This window comes from Aquarana catesbeiana, linkage group LG03 (assembly GCF_042186555.1).
Source record: "Aquarana catesbeiana isolate 2022-GZ linkage group LG03, ASM4218655v1, whole genome shotgun sequence".
NCBI lineage: Eukaryota > Metazoa > Chordata > Amphibia > Anura > Ranidae > Aquarana > Aquarana catesbeiana.
In genome coordinates this window covers 717767488-717790817 of record NC_133326.1, presented here as the reverse complement: position 1 = coordinate 717790817, position 23330 = coordinate 717767488, and the positions used below count along the sequence as shown (strand labels likewise).

The 23330-nt window shown below is 42.4% G+C and overlaps 1 protein-coding gene across 2 annotated transcripts in view; it reads left to right on the top strand.

Annotated features, from left to right (window-relative positions):
* Nucleotides 1–23330, top strand: part of LOC141133705 (CD209 antigen-like protein C) — a 160454-nt gene that overhangs the window by 67518 nt on the left and 69606 nt on the right. Inside the window, exon 7 of one of the 2 annotated variants that reach the window (XM_073623202.1) lies at nucleotides 10727–13688. The exons of the other annotated variant lie outside the window; for it this stretch is intronic. Coding sequence (XP_073479303.1) covers nucleotides 10727–10883 — 157 coding nt within the window. The 3' untranslated portion in view covers nucleotides 10884–13688. Of the gene's footprint in view, nucleotides 1–10726; nucleotides 13689–23330 lie in introns of those variants that run through there. 2 annotated transcript variants of the gene reach the window in all.

The window sequence follows — 23330 nt, the reverse complement described above, 5'->3', positions numbered from 1 at the left end:
TTTAAATTCGTACGAAATACGAATTTTCGTTAGGTTCGTTAACTTTTCGTAACAAATACAGTATGAATGTTCGTTATAATGAATTTATCATTATGAGGGGCTCCCACCATCCCTGTACTGTGCTGACTTCCTGGGTTTTTAACTTTTAGGTTCATTAACTTTTCGTAACAATTACGAATGTTCGTTAGGAATTTGGATCCAAAATGAAATGTGAGTGGATCTATTTTTACCTTCGATAAATTGGTTTGTATCGATCTGGAGCTTGCCTGCAGTAGGTCTTTTCTGGATGTGGAGTGATTTCCTTGCCCTTAATGGTCTCACATGAGGTGGAGCAGCTTTAACCGCATGTGGAGTGGATAGTGTTTGTAGGAAGGATCGATGGTGCCGCTATTGGGTATATTTAAAAGTGTATACCCCATACACTGATGGTAAGAGTCAGTACTATTGGGTGATGGTCTATCTTTCCTTATATGAAGACACCTTAAAGGGACTTTATGCTGATCGATCGAACGTTTTTTGTTGAATTTTATTATTTTTAAGCGCTAAACCTCCTTTTCCGTTTCTTTAAATTGTACCAAGCAATCTCGTGTTAGCAGCTTTTAATTTTTTGTATTTCATTATTCATTTCCTTTGTATCTGGCGCAACAAATCCCTGTACTATTCTTCATCAATTTAGGCCAATAGGTGTAAAAAAAAAAAAATTCCAATAAGCGTATATTGATTGGTTTACATGAACATTATAACGTCTACAAACTATGGGATTTATTTATGGATTTTTTTTTTTTTTTAAACTAGTAATGGTGGTGATCAGCGACTTATAGTGGGACTTTGCAGTGGACATTCGGACGCTAATGCCCTGTATACACGAGCGGTTTTGCCGTTGGAATAAACTCTGATGGTTTCTCCGACAGAATGCCGCTCAAGCGGTCTTGCATTCACACCAAAGTCCGACCGTCCAGAATAAGGTGACGTAAAACACGTACGACGGGTCTAGAAAAAGGAAGTGCAATAGCCAGTAGCCAATAGCTGCCGTCTCGTACTTGCTTCAGAGCATGCTTCGTTTTTGGTATGTTGGAACAGCAAACAGGCGAGCGGTTTTCCGGATAGGAATTAGTTCCGTCTGAAAAATATAGAACATGTTCTCTATCTAAGTCTGTCTGAATTTTTGATTCAGACGGAATCAAAAAGTCTGATGGGGCATACACAAGGTCGCAATATACGATGAAAAGCTCCCATCGGACTTTTTCTGACGGACATTCCGCTCGTGTGTACGCGGCATTACTGACATTTTTGACACTTTGCCCGAACCAGTGACACTAATACGGTGATTAGTACTATGCAGTGGGGACGGAAAGTATTCAGACCCCCTTAAATTTTTCACTCTTTGTTATATTGCAGCCATTTGCTAAAATCATTTAAGTTCATTTTTCCTCATTAATGTACACACAGCACCCCATATTGTACACACAGCACCCCATATTGTACACACAGCACCCTATATTGTACACACAGCACCCCATATTGTACACACAGCACCCTATATTGTACACACAGCACCCCATATTGTACACACAGCACCCTATATTGTACACACAGCACCCCATATTGTACACACAGCACCCTATATTGTACACACAGCACCCCATATTGTACACACAGCACCCTATATTGTACACACAGCACCCCATATTGTACACACAGCACCCTATATTGTACACACAGCACCCCATATTGTACACACAGCACCCTATATTGTACACACAGCACCCCATATTGTACACACAGCACCCTATATTGTACACACAGCACCCTATATTGTACACACAGCACCCCATATTGACAGAAAAACACAGAATTGTTGACATTTTTGCAGAATTATTAAAAAGAAAAACTGAAATATCACATGGTCCTAAGTATTCAGACCCTTTGCTGTGACACTCATATATTTAACTCAGGTGCTGTCCATTTCTTCTGATCATCCTTGAGATGGTTCTACACCTTCATTTGAGTCCAGCTGTGTATGATTATACTGATTGGACTTGATTAGGAAAGCCACACACCTGTCTATATAAGACCTTACAGCTCACAGTGCATGTCAGAGCAAATGAGAATCATGAGGTCAAAGGAACTGCCTGAAGAGCTCAGAGACAGAATTGTGGCAAGGCACAGATCTGGCCAAGGTTACAAAAAATGTCTGCTGCTTTTAATGTTCCTAAGAGCACAGTGGCCTCCATAATCCTTAAATGGAAGACGTTTGGGACGACCAGAACCCTTCCTAGAGCTGGCCGTCCGGCCAAACTGAGCTATCGGGGGAGAAGAGCCTTGGTGAGAGAGGTAAAGAAGAACCCAAAGATCACTGTGGCTGAACTCCACAGATGCAGTCGGGAGATGGGAGAAAGTTGTAGAAAGTCAACCATCACTTTCTACAACTTGGCCCGACGGACGCCTCTCCTCAGTGCAAGACACATAAAATCCCGCATGGAGTTTGCTAAAAAAACACCTGAAGGACTCCAAGATGTGAGAAATAAGATTCTCTGGTCTGATGAGACGAAGATAGAACTTTTTGGCCTTAATTCTAAGCGGTATGTGTGGAGAAAACCAGGCACTGCTCTTAACCTGTCCAATACAGTCCCAACAGTGAAGCATGGTGGTGGCAGCATCATGCTGTGGGGGTGTTTTTCAGCTGCAGGGACAGGACGACTGGTTGCAATTGAGGGAAAGATGAATGCGGCCAAGTACAGTGATATCCTGGATGAAATCCTTCTCCAGAGTGCTCAGGACCTCAGACTGGGCCGAAGGTTTACCTTCCAACAAGACAATGACCCTAAGCACACAGCTAAAATAACGAAGGAGTGGCTTCACGACAACTCCATGACTGTTCTTGAATGGCCCAGCCAGAGCCCTGACTTAAACCCAATTGAGCATCTCTGGAGAGACTTAAAAATGGCCGTCCACCAACGTTTACCATCCAACCTGACAGAACTGGAGAGGATCTGCAAGGAGGAATGGCAAAGGATCCCCAAATCCAGGTGAAAAAAAACTTGTTGCATCTTTCCCAAAAAGATGGCTGTATTAGATCAAGAGGGTGCTTCTACTAAATACTGAGCAAAGGGTCTAAATACTTAGGACCATGTGATATTTCAGGTTTTCTTTTTTAATAAATCTGCAAAAATGTCAACAATTCTGTGTTTTTCTGTCAATATGGGGTGCTGTGTGTACATTAATGAGGAAAAAAATGAACTTAAATGATTTTAGCAAATGGCTGCAATATAACAAAGATAAAAAGTGCATTTTATATACAACTATGTGGATCAAAACAAAATGAGGGACAAATGAGGAGGAAAGAGGGACAGAGGACTTTGTTCCAAATGAGGGACAGTCCCTCCAAATCAGGGACAGTTGGGAGCTATGTTAGTGCTAAAATTATGCACTGTCACTGTACTAATGACACTGGCTGGGAAGGGGTTACACATCTAGTGCGATCAAAGGGTTAACCGTGTGCCTAAGCAGTGTTTGTGTACTGTGGGAGGTGCTTTCGCTAGGGGAAGAGATGGATTCTAATCCCTGCTTTGCAGGAACACAGAATACATCCCTTCCCCCTGTCAGAACGGCGATCTACCTTGTTTACATAGGCAGATCCCTGTTCTGTGTAGTTTACTGACCCTAGACAGAAGTGCAGAACCATTTATACACACCTCACAACTTTTTGAGATGGGAACAAGGAACAACTTTTAGCAAAAGTATGTAGGCGTAGGACACACCGCCTTTAAAGGAGAATGACGTTTAAAAAATGGTTAGTTAAACCCATAAGCGAGCGTTGTGATAGACTTCTATGCAGGCTTTGGAGATGCTTTGAAGCACCAAGAAAATGACATGAGGTACCATTTTTTTTAGCGAAGCAAACACAACGTGTGAACAGGACTGTAAGGGGACCATTTTATTTAGTGACAGGAGCTTTGATTGGCATGGAGAGCGCATTAAAAAAAGCGTCCAATGGCACATTTTGAAGCAAGTATAAACAAGACTGAGGGTAGACTACAAAACCTAAAAGATGTGCAGAACCAAGACATTGCTAAAAGGAAAACAATCTTCTGAGACTCATGGAGATATTAGGTGAGGATTCATCTGTTTCTGTCCTTCTTAAGCCTGGTACACACGATCAGATTGTTGGCCAACCGAGCGTCTGATTTTTGTCAAAAGGGCTGTGTGCCAGGAACTTGTCTTGCATACTAACGGTACACAATTGTCGGCCAACAAACACGAACGTACTGACGTACTACGAGGAATTTCAGCTCTTGAGCGCCACCCTTTGGGCTCCTTCTGCTAATTTTGTGTTTGGTGAGCGTTGATTGCGAGCATGCGTGTTTGTACTTTGCACTTTAGTGTGACGGACTCGTGTACAGACGATAGGAAAATCTGACAACAGACCGTTTTACCAGCCTGCCATCCAACATTTGTTGGCGGAAAGTTGGACAACAATTGTCAAAAGGAGCGTACTAAAGCCTTGTACACACAATCGGATTTTCCGACGGGAATTGTGTGATGATAGGCTGTTGGCGGAAAATCTGACCGTTAATACGCTCCATCGTACAATTGTTGTCGGATTTTCCACAGACAAATGTTGGATGGCAGGCTTTAAAATTTTCCGTGGACAAATGTCAGATTTCCGAGCGTGTGTACACAAGTCCGTCGGACAAAAGTCCAAAGTACAAACACGCATGCTCGGAAGCAAAGATGAGACGGAAACGGTCGGTCTTGTAAACTGGCGTTCGTAATGGAGAATTAACATTCGTGACGCTGCAAATTATGACATCTCCAAATGCAGCGCACAATTCTCTTCTTCTTTAATGGGATAATAATGAAGCTGCTTTGCTGGTGATACTGATGGAGTTCTGCCAAACGTATTTTAAATGGTTAAATGTCTTTTTTTTTCTAGTGATATAAAGAATAATATTATTATGCTTTTTTTTTCTTTTTTTTTTTTTGGGCAAGTTACCACAACACCATTATCCCGTAGTTTTGAAGATCAAAGATACAACTATGTTGGTGTCTCTTGTCAATTTTACATTGTATTTTTTTTTTAATGTAACTGCCTACTCCCAAAATTGTCATTTGAAGTAAAACACTTAAATAGCCAAGTATTATTCTCCATAATTATATTGTGCATTAAAAAAAGAAAACAAATAAAATTAGACATGCTATCTGCCAATAGAACTTAACCAAAAAGTACATTCTATGCATCCAAAAATATAGAAAATATAACAAATCAAATCATTATTATTCAACCAAAAAAATAAAATAAAAGCCTCATGCATGTGTCCTGCTTCTTAAAAAGGGGGGTCACCAATGCCAAGAGTTGGTGAAAGCAGGGGTCCGTCATCCGGAGATAATTCCGAAAATCATCCGGATTATTCTCCTGGAGCTCCCGCAGCAAAGGCATATAACATAATCGGTCACAATTAATAAGGCAACCAATTTTTGGTCCAAGAAATCCTCCTCCTCCTGTTCCTGGACTGGACTTGGGTCAAAGCAATAACTCCAAGGCCAATAATAAATAACACGTTATCTCCTCCGATTCTGCAACAGGTCTGCTTGACGAACAGCCGTTCAGAAACAAACTGAAAAACGCGAAAAGAAAAGCATGAATCAACACTCACCAAACTTCTACTAACAAGAAATTAGCAGAAGGAGCCCAAAGGGTGGCGCTAAAGAGCTGAAAAACCACGTAGTACATCACTACGTTTGTGTTTGTTGGCCGACAATTCCTTGGCGTTTGTATGCAAGACAAAATCCAGGCACACACCTTCAGACAAAAGTCAGAGGTTTGTCTGCGGAAAATCCGATCGTGTGTACGAGGCTTTACGGTCATATTTTAGGACAACAGTCTGTCAACAGACAATCCCCTGCCAACAATTGAACCATGTGTACGAGGCTTAAGGCTTCATGTGCACGGGACGTTTTTACAACCTCTCCTGAACGATTTAACTTGACAGATAGTAACCCACGTTTAAAACTTCCGTTTTGCAGCATTTACATGCCGCGTTTAGCTGCGTTTTGCTGCGTTTTTTGCGCTTAGAAGCGCTTTTTTTTTCCAAAATAGGCACAAATTAAAAACGCCTGTAAACTAAATGCGGCTTAGAAGCGTTTGGCGCTTAAAATGCCTCTAAACTCAGCTTCTGAACTCATTTTTTTGCTTTCCAAAAAAGGCCTCTTAACGCAACTGCCTAGAAACGACTATAAACGAACCTGTGTACATGTACTGATAAGATAACACAGAGGAGAGATGGGGGATCCTGTGTACATGTACTGATAAGATAACACAGAGGAGAGATGGGGGATCCTGTGTACATGTACTGATAAGATAACACAGAGGAGAGATCGGGGATCCTGTGTACATGTACTGATAAGATAACACAGAGGAGAGATCGGGGATCCTGTGTACATGTACTGATAAGATAACACAGAGGAGAGATCGGGGATCCTGTGTACATGTACTGACAAGATAACACAGAGGAGAGATCGGGGATCCTGTGTACATGTACTGATAAGATAACACAGAGGAGAGATGGGGGATCCTGTGTACATGTACTGATAAGATAACACAGAGGAGAGATCGGGGATCCTGTGTACATGTACTGATAAGATAACACAGAGGAGAGATGGGGGATCCTGTGTACATGTACTGATAAGATAACATACAGGAGAGATGGGGGATCCTGTGTACATGTACTGATAAGATAACACAGAGGAGAGATCGGGGATCCTGTGTACATGTACTGATAAGATAACACAGAGGAGAGATCGGGGATCCTGTGTACATGTACTGATAAGATAACATACAGGAGAGATGGGGGATCCTGTGTACATGTACTGATAAGATAACACAGAGGAGAGATCGGGGATCCTGTGTACATGTACTGATAAGATAACACAGAGGAGAGATGGGGGATCCTGTGTACATGTACTGATAAGATAACACAGAGGAGAGATGGGGGATCCTGTGTACATGTACTGATAAGATAACACAGAGGAGAGATCGGGGATCCTGCGTACATGTACTGATAAGATAACACAGAGGAGAGATTGGGGATCCTGTGTACATGTACTGATAAGATAACACAGAGGAGAGATGGGGGATCCTGTGTACATGTACTGATAAGATAACACAGAGGAGAGATCGGGGATCCTGTGTACATGTACTGACAAGATAACACAGAGGAGAGATCGGGGATCCTGTGTACATGTACTGATAAGATAACACAGAGGAGAGATGGGGGATCCTGTGTACATGTACTGATAAGATAACACAGAGGAGAGATCGGGGATCCTGTGTACATGTACTGATAAGATAACACAGAGGAGAGATGGGGGATCCTGTGTACATGTACTGATAAGATAACATACAGGAGAGATGGGGGATCCTGTGTACATGTACTGATAAGATAACATACAGGAGAGATGGGGGATCCTGTGTACATGTACTGATAAGATAACACAGAGGAGAGATCGGGGATCCTGTGTACATGTACTGATAAGATAACACAGAGAAGAGATCGGGGATCCTGTGTACATGTACTGATAAGATAACATACAGGAGAGATGGGGGATCCTGTGTACATGTACTGATAAGATAACACAGAGGAGAGATCGGGGATCCTGTGTACATGTACTGATAAGATAACACAGAGGAGAGATGGGGGATCCTGTGTACATGTACTGATAAGATAACACAGAGGAGAGATCGGGGATCCTGTGTACATGTACTGATAAGATAACACAGAGGAGAGATCGGGGATCCTGTGTACATGTACTGATAAGATAACATACAGGAGAGATGGGGGATCCTGTGTACATGTACTGATAAGATAACACAGAGGAGAGATGGGGGATCCTGTGTACATATACTGATAAGATAACATAGAGGAGAGATCGGGGATCCTGTGTACATGTACTGATAAGATAACATACAGGAGAGATCGGGGATCCTGTGTACATGTACTGATAAGATAACATACAGAAGAGATCGGGGATCCTGTGTACATGTACTGATAAGATATCATACAGGAGAGATGGGGGATTCTGTGTACATGTACTGATAAGATAACACAGAGGAGAGATCGGGGATCCTGTGTACATGTACTGATAAGATAACACAGAGGAGAGATCGGGGATCCTGTGTACATGTACTGATAAGATAACACAGAGGAGAGATTGGGGATCCTGTGTACATGTACTGATAAGATAACACAGAGGAGAGATGGGGAATCCTGTGTACATGTACTGACAAGATAACACAGAGGAGAGATCGGGGATCCTGTGTACATGTACTGATAAGATAACACAGAGGAGAGATCGGGGATCCTGTGTACATGTACTGATAAGATAACACAGAGGAGAGATCGGGGATCCTGTGTACATGTACTGATAAGATAACACAGAGGAGAGATCGGGGATCCTGTGTACATGTACTGATAAGATAACACAGAGGAGAGATTGGGGATCCTGTGTACATGTACTGATAAGATAACATACAGGAGAGATGGGGGATCCTGTGTACATGTACTGATAAGATAACACAGAGGAGAGATTGGGGATCCTGTGTACATGTACTGATAAGATAACACAGAGGAGAAATGGGGGATCCTGTGTACATGTACTGATAAGATAACACAGAGGAGAGATCGGGGATCCTGTGTACATGTACTGATAAGATAACACAGAGGAGAGATGGGGGATCCTGTGTACATGTACTGATAAGATAACATACAGGAGAGATGGGGGATCCTGTGTACATGTACTGATAAGATAACACAGAGGAGAGATCGGGGATCCTGTGTACATGTACTGATAAGATAACACAGAGGAGAGATCGGGGATCCTGTGTACATGTACTGATAAGATAACACAGAGGAGAGATCGGGGATCCTGTGTACATGTACTGATAAGATAACACAGAGGAGAGATCGGGGATCCTGTGTACATGTACTGATAAGATAACACAGAGGAGAGATCGGGGATCCTGTGTACATGTACTGATAAGATAACACAGAGGAGAGATCGGGGATCCTGTGTACATGTACTGATAAGATAACACAGAGGAGAGATCGGGGATCCTGTGTACATGTACTGATAAGATAACACAGAGGAGAGATCGGGGATCCTGTGTACATGTACTGATAAGATAGCATACATGAGAGATCGGGGATCCTGTGTACATGTACTGATAAGATAACACAGAGGAGAGATCGGGGATCCTGTGTACATGTACTGATAAGATAGCATACATGAGAGATCGGGGATCCTGTGTACATGTACTAATAAGATATCATACAGGAGAGATGGGGGATCCTGTGTACATGTACTGATAAGATAACATACAGGAGAGATCGGGGATCCTGTGTACATGTACTGATAAGATAACATACAGGAGAGATCGAGGATCCTGTGTACATGTACTGATAAGATAACATACAGGAGAGATCTGGGGGTCCTGTGTACATGTACTGATAAGATATCATACAGGAGAGATGGGGGATCCTGTGTACATGTACTGATAAGATAACACAGAGGAGAGATGGGGGATCCTGTGTACATGTACTGATAAGATAACACAGAGGAGAGATGGGGGATCCTGTGTACATGTACTGATAAGATAACAGAGGAGAGATCGGGGATCCTGTGTACATGTACTGATAAGATAACATACAGGAGAGATCGGGGATCCTGTGTACATGTACTGATAAGATAACACAGAGGAGAGATGGGGGATCCTGTGTACATGTACTGATAAGATAACACAGAGGAGAGATGGGGGATCCTGTGTACATGTACTGATAAGATAACACAGAGGAGAGATTGGGGATCCTGTGTACATGTACTGATAAGATAACATACAGGAGAGATGGGGGATCCTGTGTACATGTACTGATAAGATAACACAGAGGAGAGATCGGGGATCCTGTGTACATGTACTGATAAGATAACACAGAGGAGAGATCGGGGATCCTGTGTACATGTACTGATAAGATAACATACAGGAGAAATCGGGGATCCTGTGTACATGTACTGATAAGATAACACAGAGGAGAGATCGGGGATCCTGTGTACATGTACTGATAAGATAACACAGAGGAGAGATCGGGGATCCTGTGTACATGTACTGATAAGATAACACAGAGGAGAGATGGGGGATCCTGTGTACATGTACTGATAAGATAACACAGAGGAGAGATGGGGGATCCTGTGTACATGTACTGATAAGATAGCATACAGGAGAGATCGGGGATCCTGTGTACATGTACTGATAAGATAACACAGAGGAGAGATGGGGGATCCTGTGTACATGTACTGATAAGATAACACAGAGGAGAGATGGGGGATCCTGTGTACATGTACTGATAAGATAACACAGAGGAGAGATCGGGGATCCTGTGTACATGTACTGATAAGATAACACAGAGGAGAGATCGGGGATCCTGTGTACATGTACTGATAAGATAGCATACATGAGAGATCGGGGATTCTGTGTACATGTACTGATAAGATAACACAGAGGAGAGATCGGGGATCCTGTGTACATGTACTGATAAGATAGCATACAGGAGAGATCAGGAGCAGTTGAAAAAAATGCCCAACTGCTCCTAAATGTCCGTTTACCAACAGCAGTGTACATGAGGCCTAAGTATCATCTTCACTCCCGGTCACTAATGGCACTTATCTCCTACAGGTTCTGGCAGAAGACTCAGCCTGATTATTATGAAGGAAAAACAAATGAAGGTTGTGCTGAAATGAGAAATGAAGATAGCCCCGAAGATGACTATGGCTTGAATGATGTTCCATGTATATTAATGAGCAAGTACATCTGTGAGAAGGCATCACCCTGAATTGTTCTGCTAAACATTAGAACCCACCTCCTGTCTCCATCTGATCATCTCTTCTTCCTAGGGTTGCCACCTCACCCCTTTAAAACCAAACACATATTAATTACACAGGTTCTGTGGCTGATTAAGGTGGTAATTAAACTCACTTGGTGCCTTATCTGCAATTAATTAGCCTCAGAATCTGTGTAATTCATATGTGTTCGGGTTTAAAGGGATGAGGTGGCAACCCTACTTCTCCCGCTTCTTACTTCTAATATCAAATGTACTAAAGGGAAATATGTAGACTCCCAATGACTGTCTCTGAAAATCGGTAGACATCTGGCTGCTGTTGTAAATCTCTAAAATCAATACTTTAATGCCCCGTACACATGATCGGAAATTCCGCCAGCAAAAGTCTGATGTGAGCTTTTGGTTGGAAATTCCGACCGTGTGTATGCCCCATCGGACTTTTGCTGGCAGAATTTCTGCCAGCAAAAGATTGAGAGCAGGTTCTCTATTTTTCCGAAGGAAAAAGTTCCCATCGGAAATTCCGACCATCTGTAGCAATTCCGATTCCTACGCATGCTCGGAAACAATTCGACGCATGCTCGGAAGCATTGCACTTAATTTTTTCGTCTCGTCGTAGTGTTGTACGTCACTGCGTTCTTGACGGTCGAAAGTTCAGAGAAATTTTGTGTGACCATGTGTATGCAAGGCAAGCTTGAGCGGAATCCCATCCAAGGTTTTTCGGACGGAAATTCCGATTGTGTGTACGGGGCATTAGCGGTCCATTTTTATAAAAAAAAAAAAGTGCATAGTCAATCATCCAGGATATCTGCATGCACAATCATTCTGTGCAAATTGGGCTAGAACAAACGTTCTCCTCTAGAATGAATATTAGCACCCACCCACGCTCGTGCAAACAATGTGATGTAAGTAAATTATATATAAAACATACAGCTGCTGTTATAAACACCAAACTGTCCAGAAACTAAAAATTGCAAGAAAAGCGGCGCTTGCTTAAATAGAAACAAAAATATAAAAAACAAATGTCCCATTAAAAAGTCCTAGAAATTGTGAAGCAGACAATAGCCAAAGCCTGGGAGACGCTGGTACTTTGTGTGGTCGATATGAAAAATCGAGTCACCCAAGTGACAATACATGCCAAGATCGAGGCAACGCTCCAGGACAAGGTGAGATGATACACTAAAACCTGGCAACCTTGAGTAGATATTTACCTCCTGACTTTGATGCCTCTCTCATGGAGCCTCAGCTGACCCATTATCTTTGTCAGTTAGTTGTGCTCTTGGGACTATGGCCAGTTCAACTCAGGGGTGGATCCAGGGGGGAGGGGAGGAATGTTAACAGGGCAATTGCTCCCCCTGAGAAAACATTACAGACTCCGAGGCCGAGTGCGCCCCGGGTAACTGGAGCCGTGATCGGGACAACTCGCAGCTATTCTAAGCATGAATTACTGCTCAGAAACCTCGGGGAACTGCTCTCTCCGCCCCCTGTATCTCCCCCTGCAGTTTTCCAGCCTCTCTTCTGCAGGCTGCTGCTTGAGTAGGCAGGATGAGGATGTGCCTTTTCCCCCGAGATCACGCTCGTCTGGAAGACGGAGGTGTGAGCAGCTGAGCAGAGGGAGCTGAGTGAAAGTTCCTGGAGGTGAGCTCTGCTAGCACTGCATTGTGGATTTGTTTACAAGCACCTCTATGATGAGTCTGCTAAGTTACTGCAGTTTACCATAGAGGTGCTGTTAGATGACAAATGGGATTGCATCTTCTCTTCATGTAGAACAGTGAGAAATTGGGCTCATTAAAGCATTATGACTGCCCCCTGATGTATGCCCTCCTGATCCCCCCCCCAGTGTGTGCCCTCCTGATCCCCTCCCCCAGTGTATGCCCTCCTGAACCCCCCCAGTGTATGCCCTCCTGATCACCCCCAGTGTATGCACTCCTGATCCCCCCCAGTGTATGCCCTCCTGATCCCCCCCAGTGTATGCCCTCCTGATCCCTCCCCAGTGTATGCCTTCCTGATCCCCCCCAGTGTATGCCCTCCTGATCCCCCCCAGTGTATGCCCTCCTTATCCCCCCCAGTGTATGCCCTCCTTATCCCCCCCAGTGTCTGCCCTCCTGATCCCTCCCGTGTATGCACTCCTAATCCTCCCCATGTATGCCCTCCTGATCCCCCCGTGTATCCCCTCTTTAACCCCCCCCAGTGTATGCCCTCCTGATCCCACCCCAGTGTATGCCCTCCTGATCCCCCCATGTATGACCTCCTGATCCCCCCGTGTATGCCCTCCTCTGTTCTTTCAACTCCTATCCTCTGCCCTGCTGACCTCCTGTTCTCTGCCCTACTGTTCTCTGTACACTGCCCTACATCCTAGAGACCTCTGTACACTGTATTATATGCTACATTTAGTTCCGTAAGCAACATCTTATTTTCTGGCAGTGCCCCTCCCAAGACTAGACTCTGTATCTGCCCCTGGTTCAACTATCCCTTTCCCCTTTCCCCCTTTCTTCTCACATTACTTTTCTAACCTCTCCTTTCTTTTATTAGAACGTTTATGTATAATTCACTGGCTTTGCTTGGTCCAAGCTCTCCCCGGGCAATGACTGAGGTGGGCCATACAACTGTTGGCTCTCTACCTTCTTATACCTTTATACTGTCTATTATGTTACTAAATGCCATCATTTGTTGGACCATATTCATATGCCGCTCGACCTTTTTGTGTTGGGTTGTTATTTGCTCCATCATGTTAAAGGTACTTGATCATTTTCCTCTATCTGCGTGGGGTCATTCTTTACTAACTATAGCCGTTATTTTACATGTGATGGTCTTTGTGTTATTCAATCCAATAAAATATTTGAATGCAGAAAAGTTCTAGAAATCAAATGTGATTCTTTGTATTCTTTGGACACCCCATGTGCTCCAACAACAAATTAATATGTGCTCCTCTCCACTCAAATCAAAACCCTTCCGCACTCACCAGACTAATCTGTCCTCTTGTACAACCAAGAAAGTCAAATTGCACTTGATGATACAACTCTGGACCAGGAATGGAAACCAGGAGCACTGTACAGCCAAAGGGGTTGCCTGGAAATGATGCTTTCAATCTCACTCCATCCGATCCCACCTTATCCCTATAGGTCCTCTCAATACCACCAAGCACTCATAGCAGGGACCACTTCCACTGGAAGATTTACCACCCCCCCTCTTTCATGACCAGGCCTTTTTTTTTTGCGATACAGCACTGCGTTACTTTAACTGACAATTGCGCGGTTGTGCGACGCTGTACACAAATAAAATTTATATCCTTTTTTCCCCACAAATAGAGATATCTTTTAGTGGTATTTGATCACCTCTGCGTTTTTTATTTTTTGCGCTATAAACAAAAAAAGAGCGACAATTTTGAAAAAAAAAACAATATATTTTACTTTCTGCTATAAAACAAATCCAATATTTTTTTTTTTATATAAAATCAAATTTCTTCATGAATTTAGGCCAATATGTACTCTGCTACATATTTTTGATAAAAATCCCAATAAGCGTATATTGATTGGTTTGCGCAAAAGTTATAGCGTTTACAAACTATGGGATATACAGTATATACTGGAATTTTTATTTTTTTACTAGTAATGGCGGTGATCAGTGACTTATAGCAGGACTGGCAACATTGCAGAGGACAGATCTGACACTTTTGACACTTTTTTGGGAGCCGGTGACACTAATACAGTGATCAGTGCTAAAAAATATGCACTGTCACTGTACTAATGACACTAGCAGGGAAAGGGTTAACATCAGGGGCGATCAAAGGGTTAAATGTGTGCCTAACCAGTGTTTTTTGTAACCAGTGTGGGGAAGGTGCTTTTACTAGGGGAAGACATATATCTTTGTCCCTGCTTCGCAGGAACACGGGATTCATGCCTTCCCTACTGACAGAACTGCAATCTGCCTTGTTTACATAGACTGTCAGTCTGCTTGTGTACCGAACGATCAGCCACCCTGTAGCAGTAAAACTTCTATAGGGTGATCATAAAGTGGATAAGAAGAAAAGGAGAAGCCTCTCATAGTGTAAAAAATTTTTATTTCCTTCAAAGGTCACTAAAATCACACTCGCACCAGGAATATGAAGCCTGGTATTTACTGAGTTATAGTAACTGGAAATTATGCTGGCTCCCCGGCGTCCGTTCCAACAAAACGTCCTGAGGACGTCACACGTGAATGATTAAATGCTTAGGGCGGGACTTCCTCTTATGTTGTATGTTACATCAACAAGAGCAATTTGACTTTCTTGGTGGTATAAGAGGACAGATTAGTCTGCGGAGGGTTTTGCTTTTGACACAGTGGAGTGGAACATATATACAGATGTGCTCATACGTTTACATACGCTGGCAGAATTTATGATTTCTTGGCCATTTTTCAGAGCATATGAATGATAACACAAAAACCTTTCTTTCACTCATGGTTAGTGTTTGGCTGAAGCCATTTATTATCAATCAACTGTGTTTACTCTTTTTAAATCATAATGACAACAGGAACTACCCAAATGACCCTGATCAAAAGTTTACATACCCTGGTGATTTTGGCCTGATAACATGCACACAAGTTGACACAAAGGGGTTTGAATGGCTAATAAAGGTAACCATCCTCACCTGTGATCTGTTTGCTTGTAATTAGTGTGTGTGTATAATAGGTCAAGGAGTTTCTGGACTCCTGACAGACCCTTGCATCTTTCATCCAGTGCTGAACTGAAGTTTCTGGATTCTGAGTCATAGGGAAAGCAAAAGAATTGTCAAAAGATCTGCGGGAAAAGGTAGTTGAACTGTATAAAACAGGAAAGAGATCTAAAAAGATATTCAAGAAATTTAGAATGCTAATCAGCAGTGTTCAAACTCTAATCAAGAAATGGAAAATGAGGGGTTGTGCTGAAACCAAACCACGGTCAGGTAGACCAACTAAAATTTCAGCCACAACTGCCAGGAAAAGTGTTCGGGATGCAAAGAAAAACCCACAAATGACTTCAAGTGAAATACAGAACTCTCTGAAAACATTTGGTGTGGCTGTTTCATGATGCACAATAAGAGGCACTTGAAGAAAGATGGGCTGCATGGTCGAGTCCCCAGAAGACATTACTATGCAAATGCCACAAAGAATCTCTCTTACAATACGCCAAATAGCACAGAGACAACCCTCAACCCTTCAGGCACTAAGTCATTTGGAGTGATGAGACCAAAATCAGTCAACAAGGCCTATGATGAAAGGTACACCATTCCTACTGTGAAACACGGAGGTGGATCACTAATGTTTTGGGGATGTGTGAGCTACAAAGGCACAGGAAATTTGGTCAAAATTGATGGCAAGATGAATGCAGTATGTTATCAAAAAATACTGGAGAAACATTTGCATTCATCAGCCAGGAAGCTGCGCATGGGACGTACTTGGACATTCCAACATCACAATGATTCAAAACACAAGGCCAAGTCGACCTGTCATTGGCTACAGCAGAATAAAGTGAAGTTTCTGGAGTGGCCATCTCAGTCTCCTGACCTCAATATCATTGAGCCACTCTGGGGAGATCTCAAAACGTGCCGTTCATGCAAGACAGCCCAAGAATTTACAGGAACTGGAGGCTTTTTGCCAAGAGGAATGGGCAGCTTTACCATCTGAGAAGATAAAGAGCCTCATCCACAAATACAACAAAAGACTTCAAGCTATCATTGATGTTAAAGGAGGGCAATAAACGGTATAAAGAACTGGGGTATGTAAACTTTCGATCAGGGTTATTTGGGTAGTTTCTGTTGTCATTATGATTTAAAAAGAGTAAACACAGTTGATTGATAATAAATGGCTTCAGCCAAACACTAACCATGAGTGAAAGAAATGTTTTTGTGTTATCATTCATATTCTCTGAAAAATGGCCAAGAAATCATAAATTCTGCCAGGGTATGTAAACTTATGAGCACAACTGTATATTTGTTGTTGGAGCACATGGGTTGTCTAAAGCAGTGGTTCTCAACCCTGTCCTCAAGTACCCCCAACAGGCCATGTTTTGAGACATTCTCTTAGATAAAATAGCTGTCCTGGACAACGTGTTGCTGAAGCTTCGGTCAGTCAATGAAGGAGCAGTGGAGAAGGTGGCCGTCTGACCGATGCGTTCAGACAATTTTTTAGTCCGCAGCCCCAAGGTATGATCGGTTCCAGCAACCATCACCTGCGTTTGTTTTACATGGTGCAGGAATACCTAGGGGCAAGATCTGACTTGGACACCTTTCCCACCGAAAAACCTCTGGGTTACTGAGTCTTGAGGATGGATCACTGGCCAGAGCTTGCACAGTATGCAATTAAGTTATGGCCTGTCCTGCATTCAGCGTTCCTTTGGAACGCACATTCAGTGCTGCTGGAGGCTTTATAACCGATCACAGGGTACGCCTGTCCACCAGCACCAGTGCCTAAGGCCCAATTTTTCAGCCCCTCTTCAACAGGGACATGTAATTACAATTCTTGATCTAATATTTCACAGCAGGGCCTGTTCCAGCGCCCACCAAGAGTAACTGTGAGGACTTACAGTGTTGTGGCAACACCACCACCACCAAAGGCCCAATTTTTTTGGCCCTGTTCAACAGGGACATGTAATTACAATTCTTGATCTAATATTTCACAGCAGGGCCCTGTGAGGGCTTACAGTGTTGTGGCAACACCAATACTTAAGGCCCCAATTTCTGCTGAGTATATAGGGCAGGACCCTACTTTCAAACATCCAAGTTACAAACGACCCCTACTTGCAAATGTAAGGAGACAACAGGAAGTGAGATGAAATCTACCCCTAGGAAGGGAAATTCTCTCCTGTAAGAGTTAATATGGGAAAAACATTTCTCCTTTCCACTGATGCTTTATTACCAATCCTTGTTTCACAAAAAACCCCAAATTTTCAAAAAACATTTGTCATTGGGACAGAAAGTGAGGTGAAATCTTCTGAAGAGGAGCACAGACAGCAAAACAAATGTCACAGGGGTGATAACCCTTCCCTATGTTTTCCAAAAAGCTTAAAATAGATTTTTTGGCTGGAGCTAAACACTTTAAAAATGTACCAGTTCAAAATTACAAACAGATTCTACTCAACAACAAACCTACAGTCCCTGTCTTGTTTGTACCGCCTGTATACTGCTGTTCAGAGTATATAGGGCCTGGGGGCCCCACACCTTTCCTTTTTTTAATTTGGGTGCGGGGTTCCCCTTAATATCCATACAAGACCCAAAGGGCCTGGTAATGGACTGGGGGGTACCCATGCCGTTTGTCTCACTGATTTTCATCCATATTACCAGGACTCGACATTACATTAAAGCCGCAAGCAGTTTTAAATGACTTTTATTCCTTTAAAAATGTCATTTTGTGCAGGGACTGTTCTAAGCACGGGAAACACACGCCATTTTACAGGCATACTATAGACACCCCCCAGGTATGATATTTAAAGGAATATTTCACTTTTTTTTTTTTTCACTTTAAGCATCAATAAAATCACTGCTCTCAAAAAACAGCCGTTTTTAAAACTTTTTTTTGCATTGATACATGTCCCCTGGGGCAGTACCCAGGTCTCCAAACCCTTTTTAGGACAATACCATGCAAATTAGCCTTTAAAATTAGCACTTTTGATTTCGAACATTTGAGTCCCAAAGACTTCAATGGGGTTCTAAGGTTTGTGCAAACTTTCGGTCCGTTGGCAGGTTCTGGTGCGAACCAAACCGGGGGGTGTTCGGCTCATCCCTAACTGTGACATACTGAAGCAGAGCATGATCCCCTCCCTTCGGAGACTGGGCCACAGAGCAGTATTCCAACATGATAACGACCCCAAACACACCTCCAAGATGACCACTGCCTTGCTAAAGAATCTGAGGGTAAAGGTGATGGACTGGGCAAGCATGTCTCCAAACCTTAACACTATTGAGCATCCGTGGGGCATCCTCAAAGGGAAGGTGGAGGAGCACAAGGTCTCTAACATCCACCAGCTCAGTAATGTAGTCATGGAGGAGAAGAAGAGGACTCCAGTGGTAACCTGTGAAGCTCTGGTGAACTCCATGCCCAAGAGGATTAAGGCAGTGCTGGAAAATAATGGTGGCCACACAAAATATTGACACTATGGGCCCAATTTGGACATTTTCATTTAGGGGTGTACTCACTTTTGTTGCCAGCGGTTTAGACATTAATGGCTGTGTGTTGAGTTATTTTGAGGGGACAGCAAATTTACACTGTTATACAAGCTGTACACTCACTACTTTACATTGTAGCAAAGTGTCATTTCTTCAGTGTTGTCACATGAAAAGATGGAATAAAATATTTACAAAAATGTGAGGGGTGTACTAACTTTTGTGAGATACTGTATGTCTTTGCAGCAAGAGATGCAATGTAACAATTCTAGAAAACACTAAAAGGAATTAGTAACCAATAGTTACATTATTCCCTGTAGAGTTCTCTAGAAAAGTTACCATATATCTCTTGTTATGAAGATGATGTATTTCCTATTCTCCTCAGCTCCTTCTAGTGTCCATAAAGCTGCATTTTTCTACTGTCCATACCAGAGCAACATTTATTCAGAACAGAAAATAGCCTAAAGGACGTTTGTTCTTGCCCAATCAACACAGAACAAACGTACATGTAGATTAAAATGGCCTGGTGGAACAGATTTGTCTCCTGGGCCTTGTGTTTGACACGTGATATAGGGGATGATGGGATTAGTCATTTACAGAGACTTGACAACATTGTTTTAGATTTCCATGTCAGCTCACAGAAAGTGACATTTCTGGCAGGATCAACAGGTATTTTACATACTTGTTGAAAAAATTATTAGCCTGAAAAAAGGAAACTAATGGCATTTTTGGGGATTTACTAAAACATTTAATGCGAAAATGGCTTAATGTAGCTTAACGTGTAATAAATTGCCCCGAAATTGTGCACAGCCTAAGATCTCATCTTCCCAAACCTATCCAAGAAGTTTCATACGATTCGGTGTACCACAAGGCAAACTATGGACATTAAGCTTTTTGGAGAGCTTAATGTGGCTTAACGTACAAATAAGACCTTAAATGTTAACCAATTTCCCCCAAACTTCACACAATAAAAGATTCTAGCCATGCCAACATATTCTGAAAATTAGCTCATTTGGTCAATCACAACAAAAGTTATTCACATTAAGCTATATTTTACAATGCTAAAACATTTAATGTGAAAATGGCTTAATGTAGCTTAATGTGTAATAAAGTGCCTAAACTTCAATCAATTGCCCTGAAACTTTCACAGCCTAAGATCTCAACTTCCCAAACCTATCCAAGAAGTTTCATGAGATTCGGTGTTCCACAAGACAAACTAGGGAAATTAAGCTTGTTTTTTGGAGAGCTTAACGTACAAAAAAGACCTTAAATGTTAACCAATTTCCCCCAAACTTCACACAATAGAAGACTCTATCCATGTCAACATATTCTGAAAATTTCAGCTCATTTAGTAAATCACACCAAAAGTTATTCACATTAAGCTATATTTTACAATGCTAAAACGATTAACGTAAAGAGCTTAACGTACCATAATGTGCCTTAACCTTAATCAATTGTCTTGAAACTTTGCACAGCCTACGTTCTCAACTTCCCAAACCTATCCAAGAAGTTTCATGTGATTTGGTGTACCACAAGGCAAACTATGGACATTAAGCTTGTTTTTTGGAGAGTTTAATGTGGCTTAACGTACAAAAAAGACCTTAAATGTTAACCAATTTCCCCCAAACTTCACACAATAAAAGACTCTAGCCATGCCAACATATTCTGAAAATTTCAGCTCATTTGGTTAATCACACCAAACGTTATTCACATTAAGCTATATTTTACAATGCTAAAACATTTAATGTGAAAATGGCTTAATGTAGCTTAACCAGTTGCCGACTGCCGCACGACGATGTACGTCGGCATACTGGCACGGGCAGGCAAAAGGACTTACAGGTACGTCCTTGCCTGCCTGCGGGTGGGGGGTCTGATCGGACAGTGACACCAAAAGCAGTTTTTTTTTTCTGATTATTGCATTGGTGTCAGTTTGTCAGATACGGGGTCAAGATGTATAAGCTCTGTGACAGGGCCACAGGCTATACATGTAGATTTATGGTTTACGAGGGCAAAGATAGTCACGTAGAGCCGACAAACTGCCCTGACTACATAGGAAGCGCTGGCAAGATAGTGTGGGACTTGGTGTCACCCTTATTCAGAAAGGGGTACCACTTGTACGTGGCCAATTATTACACGAGCGTGCCACTTTTTAGCCACCTTTTTGATCATCAGATTGGAGCATGTGGCACCATGCGATCTAATTTCCGGGGCTTTCTCCAGTGGCTTGTAGATTCCCTTCTTAGGCTGGGGGAGAGAGCCTGCTTGCAGTGTAATAATTTGCTCGCTATGAAGTGGAGGGACAATAAGAATGTTTTCGTTCTTACCTCCCTTCATGCAGACACGACGGTCCAAATTACTAAGGCGACTGGTGTTGTGGAGAAACCCCTCTGTGTCCACGAATACAACCTTAATATGGGAGGGGTGGACCTCAACGACCAGTTGTTGGCGCCGTACCTAATTGCCCGTAAGGCCAGACGCTGGTACAAAAAAAGTGTCTGTATACTTATTTCAATTGGCTTTGCTGAACGCTCATGCGCTATACAGAGCTTCAGGACGGACTGGATCCTTCCTTAAATTCCAGGAAGAGATCGTCAGAGCCCTTCTGTTTCCAGATGGTGCTCCACCTCACCATCCCCAACCAAATGCAGTAAGCCGGCTGCATGAGAGGCATTTTCCTTATGTCCTCCCACGTACCCCTACCCAACGAGCCCCCCAAAGACAATGTCGTGTCTGCAGAAAGCGCGGATATGGAGCCGACTATGCTGATTATAATCAAAACCTACTGTGCCCTTTTCTACTTATAAATCTCAATCTCCTGTAGAACAAAGCAGTCTAAACCCATTAGAATCTAACCTGACCCTTCTATCTAATTCTTTATTGAGAGTTCACTTTTTGAATTCGCTTTTTAACTCTAATTGAATGCTATTTCTATGTTAGGAAATCTTGGCTATATTCTGTCATTAGCGTATTTAGCTAAAGTTTGACCGCTCCTGAATGTGTGTCTGTCTGTGCATGGGTGATGAATGATACCATGAGTCAACCATAGCGCTAAGGGAAGTCCCCCAGATGAAACTGATTGAGAATTGATTAGACTGAAGATTTAAACAAGGAGGACATACCACTGCGCATGCTCTGAAGAAGCTTGCTACAAAGCGAAACATGTAAGCATCAGGTCTATATGGTATCCGTGAGGAGGACACCGGGATGGCCATCTGTTTGTCCAGCTCTCTCCCCCCCCCCCCCCCCTCTAAATTCCTTCAGTCCGACAGCTAAGACCAGAGACTGACCACTGCAGCTACTTACACGGACGATATCTATGCAGCATCACTGAGGACAAGATTTCCTGAAACAGTTGATCGGTGTATCCACCATATACGGATCCCCTACAGCGGCTGTGACGGTAACCAATGGATCACGATGATCCCGTCTAGATGCCGGAGGCTGTAAATATCCCTCAACCACAGGATACGGTGAGCCGTATGATGTCCTTCTATTGCTGCTAATTAAGTCAGTTATATCCAACAAGTACAATATATGTGCTACATTCAACTGATACCTTGTGTCAATACCTGTGATCTTCAATTATCATGTGCACATATTTTAGTATGGAAGTTTTCTTTGCAACAAGCTAGTGTAACGGGACTAACAAGGAACTTTCACACAACACTAGCATTATTTACAAACTTTTCTTTCATCTATATTGAAGACAAACAATCATGAACACGTGTATATCATTTATGAGGTCTACTCAGCTATAAATACTGGCATTTTTTCTGTGTTCTAGGATATCCATACCAGCAATCTCTTTCGATCAGTCGATCGATTGAGATCTGCATGTGTGTGTGTGTGTGAGAGTGAGGGATATGTTAGGTGGATTTGGAAAACAGTGGCCACCGAGGTCCTATTGAGACACTAGGTCTTTTTAATAGGTATTGGGAATAGAGATACACTTTTTTGTACTGTACTTTGTGTAAATGTTCATTACTATTTTTCTGGATATTTTTCAACATGGATAATCAATAATATATAAAGGTGTAATCAAAGGCCCAAAGATACACCACTCAGCGCCAAGGAACCAAGCAGTTCCGAAACAGTAGTGAAGCAAAGAATAATTAAATTAATATAAAAGTAACACCAATTTGTTGTCACAAAAAAGTGAGACTAGAACAGCAGCCGTTTAAAAATGCAGAAACATCATCATAAATAGTGGCATACCATAATCAGCAAAATATGACTATAATAATACACTAAAAACAGCGCTAATGTTGAGCTAAAACGGGTTGTATGTGGCCAACTTCACAAAAAAAAGTCTTTTAAGAGAGAAGGG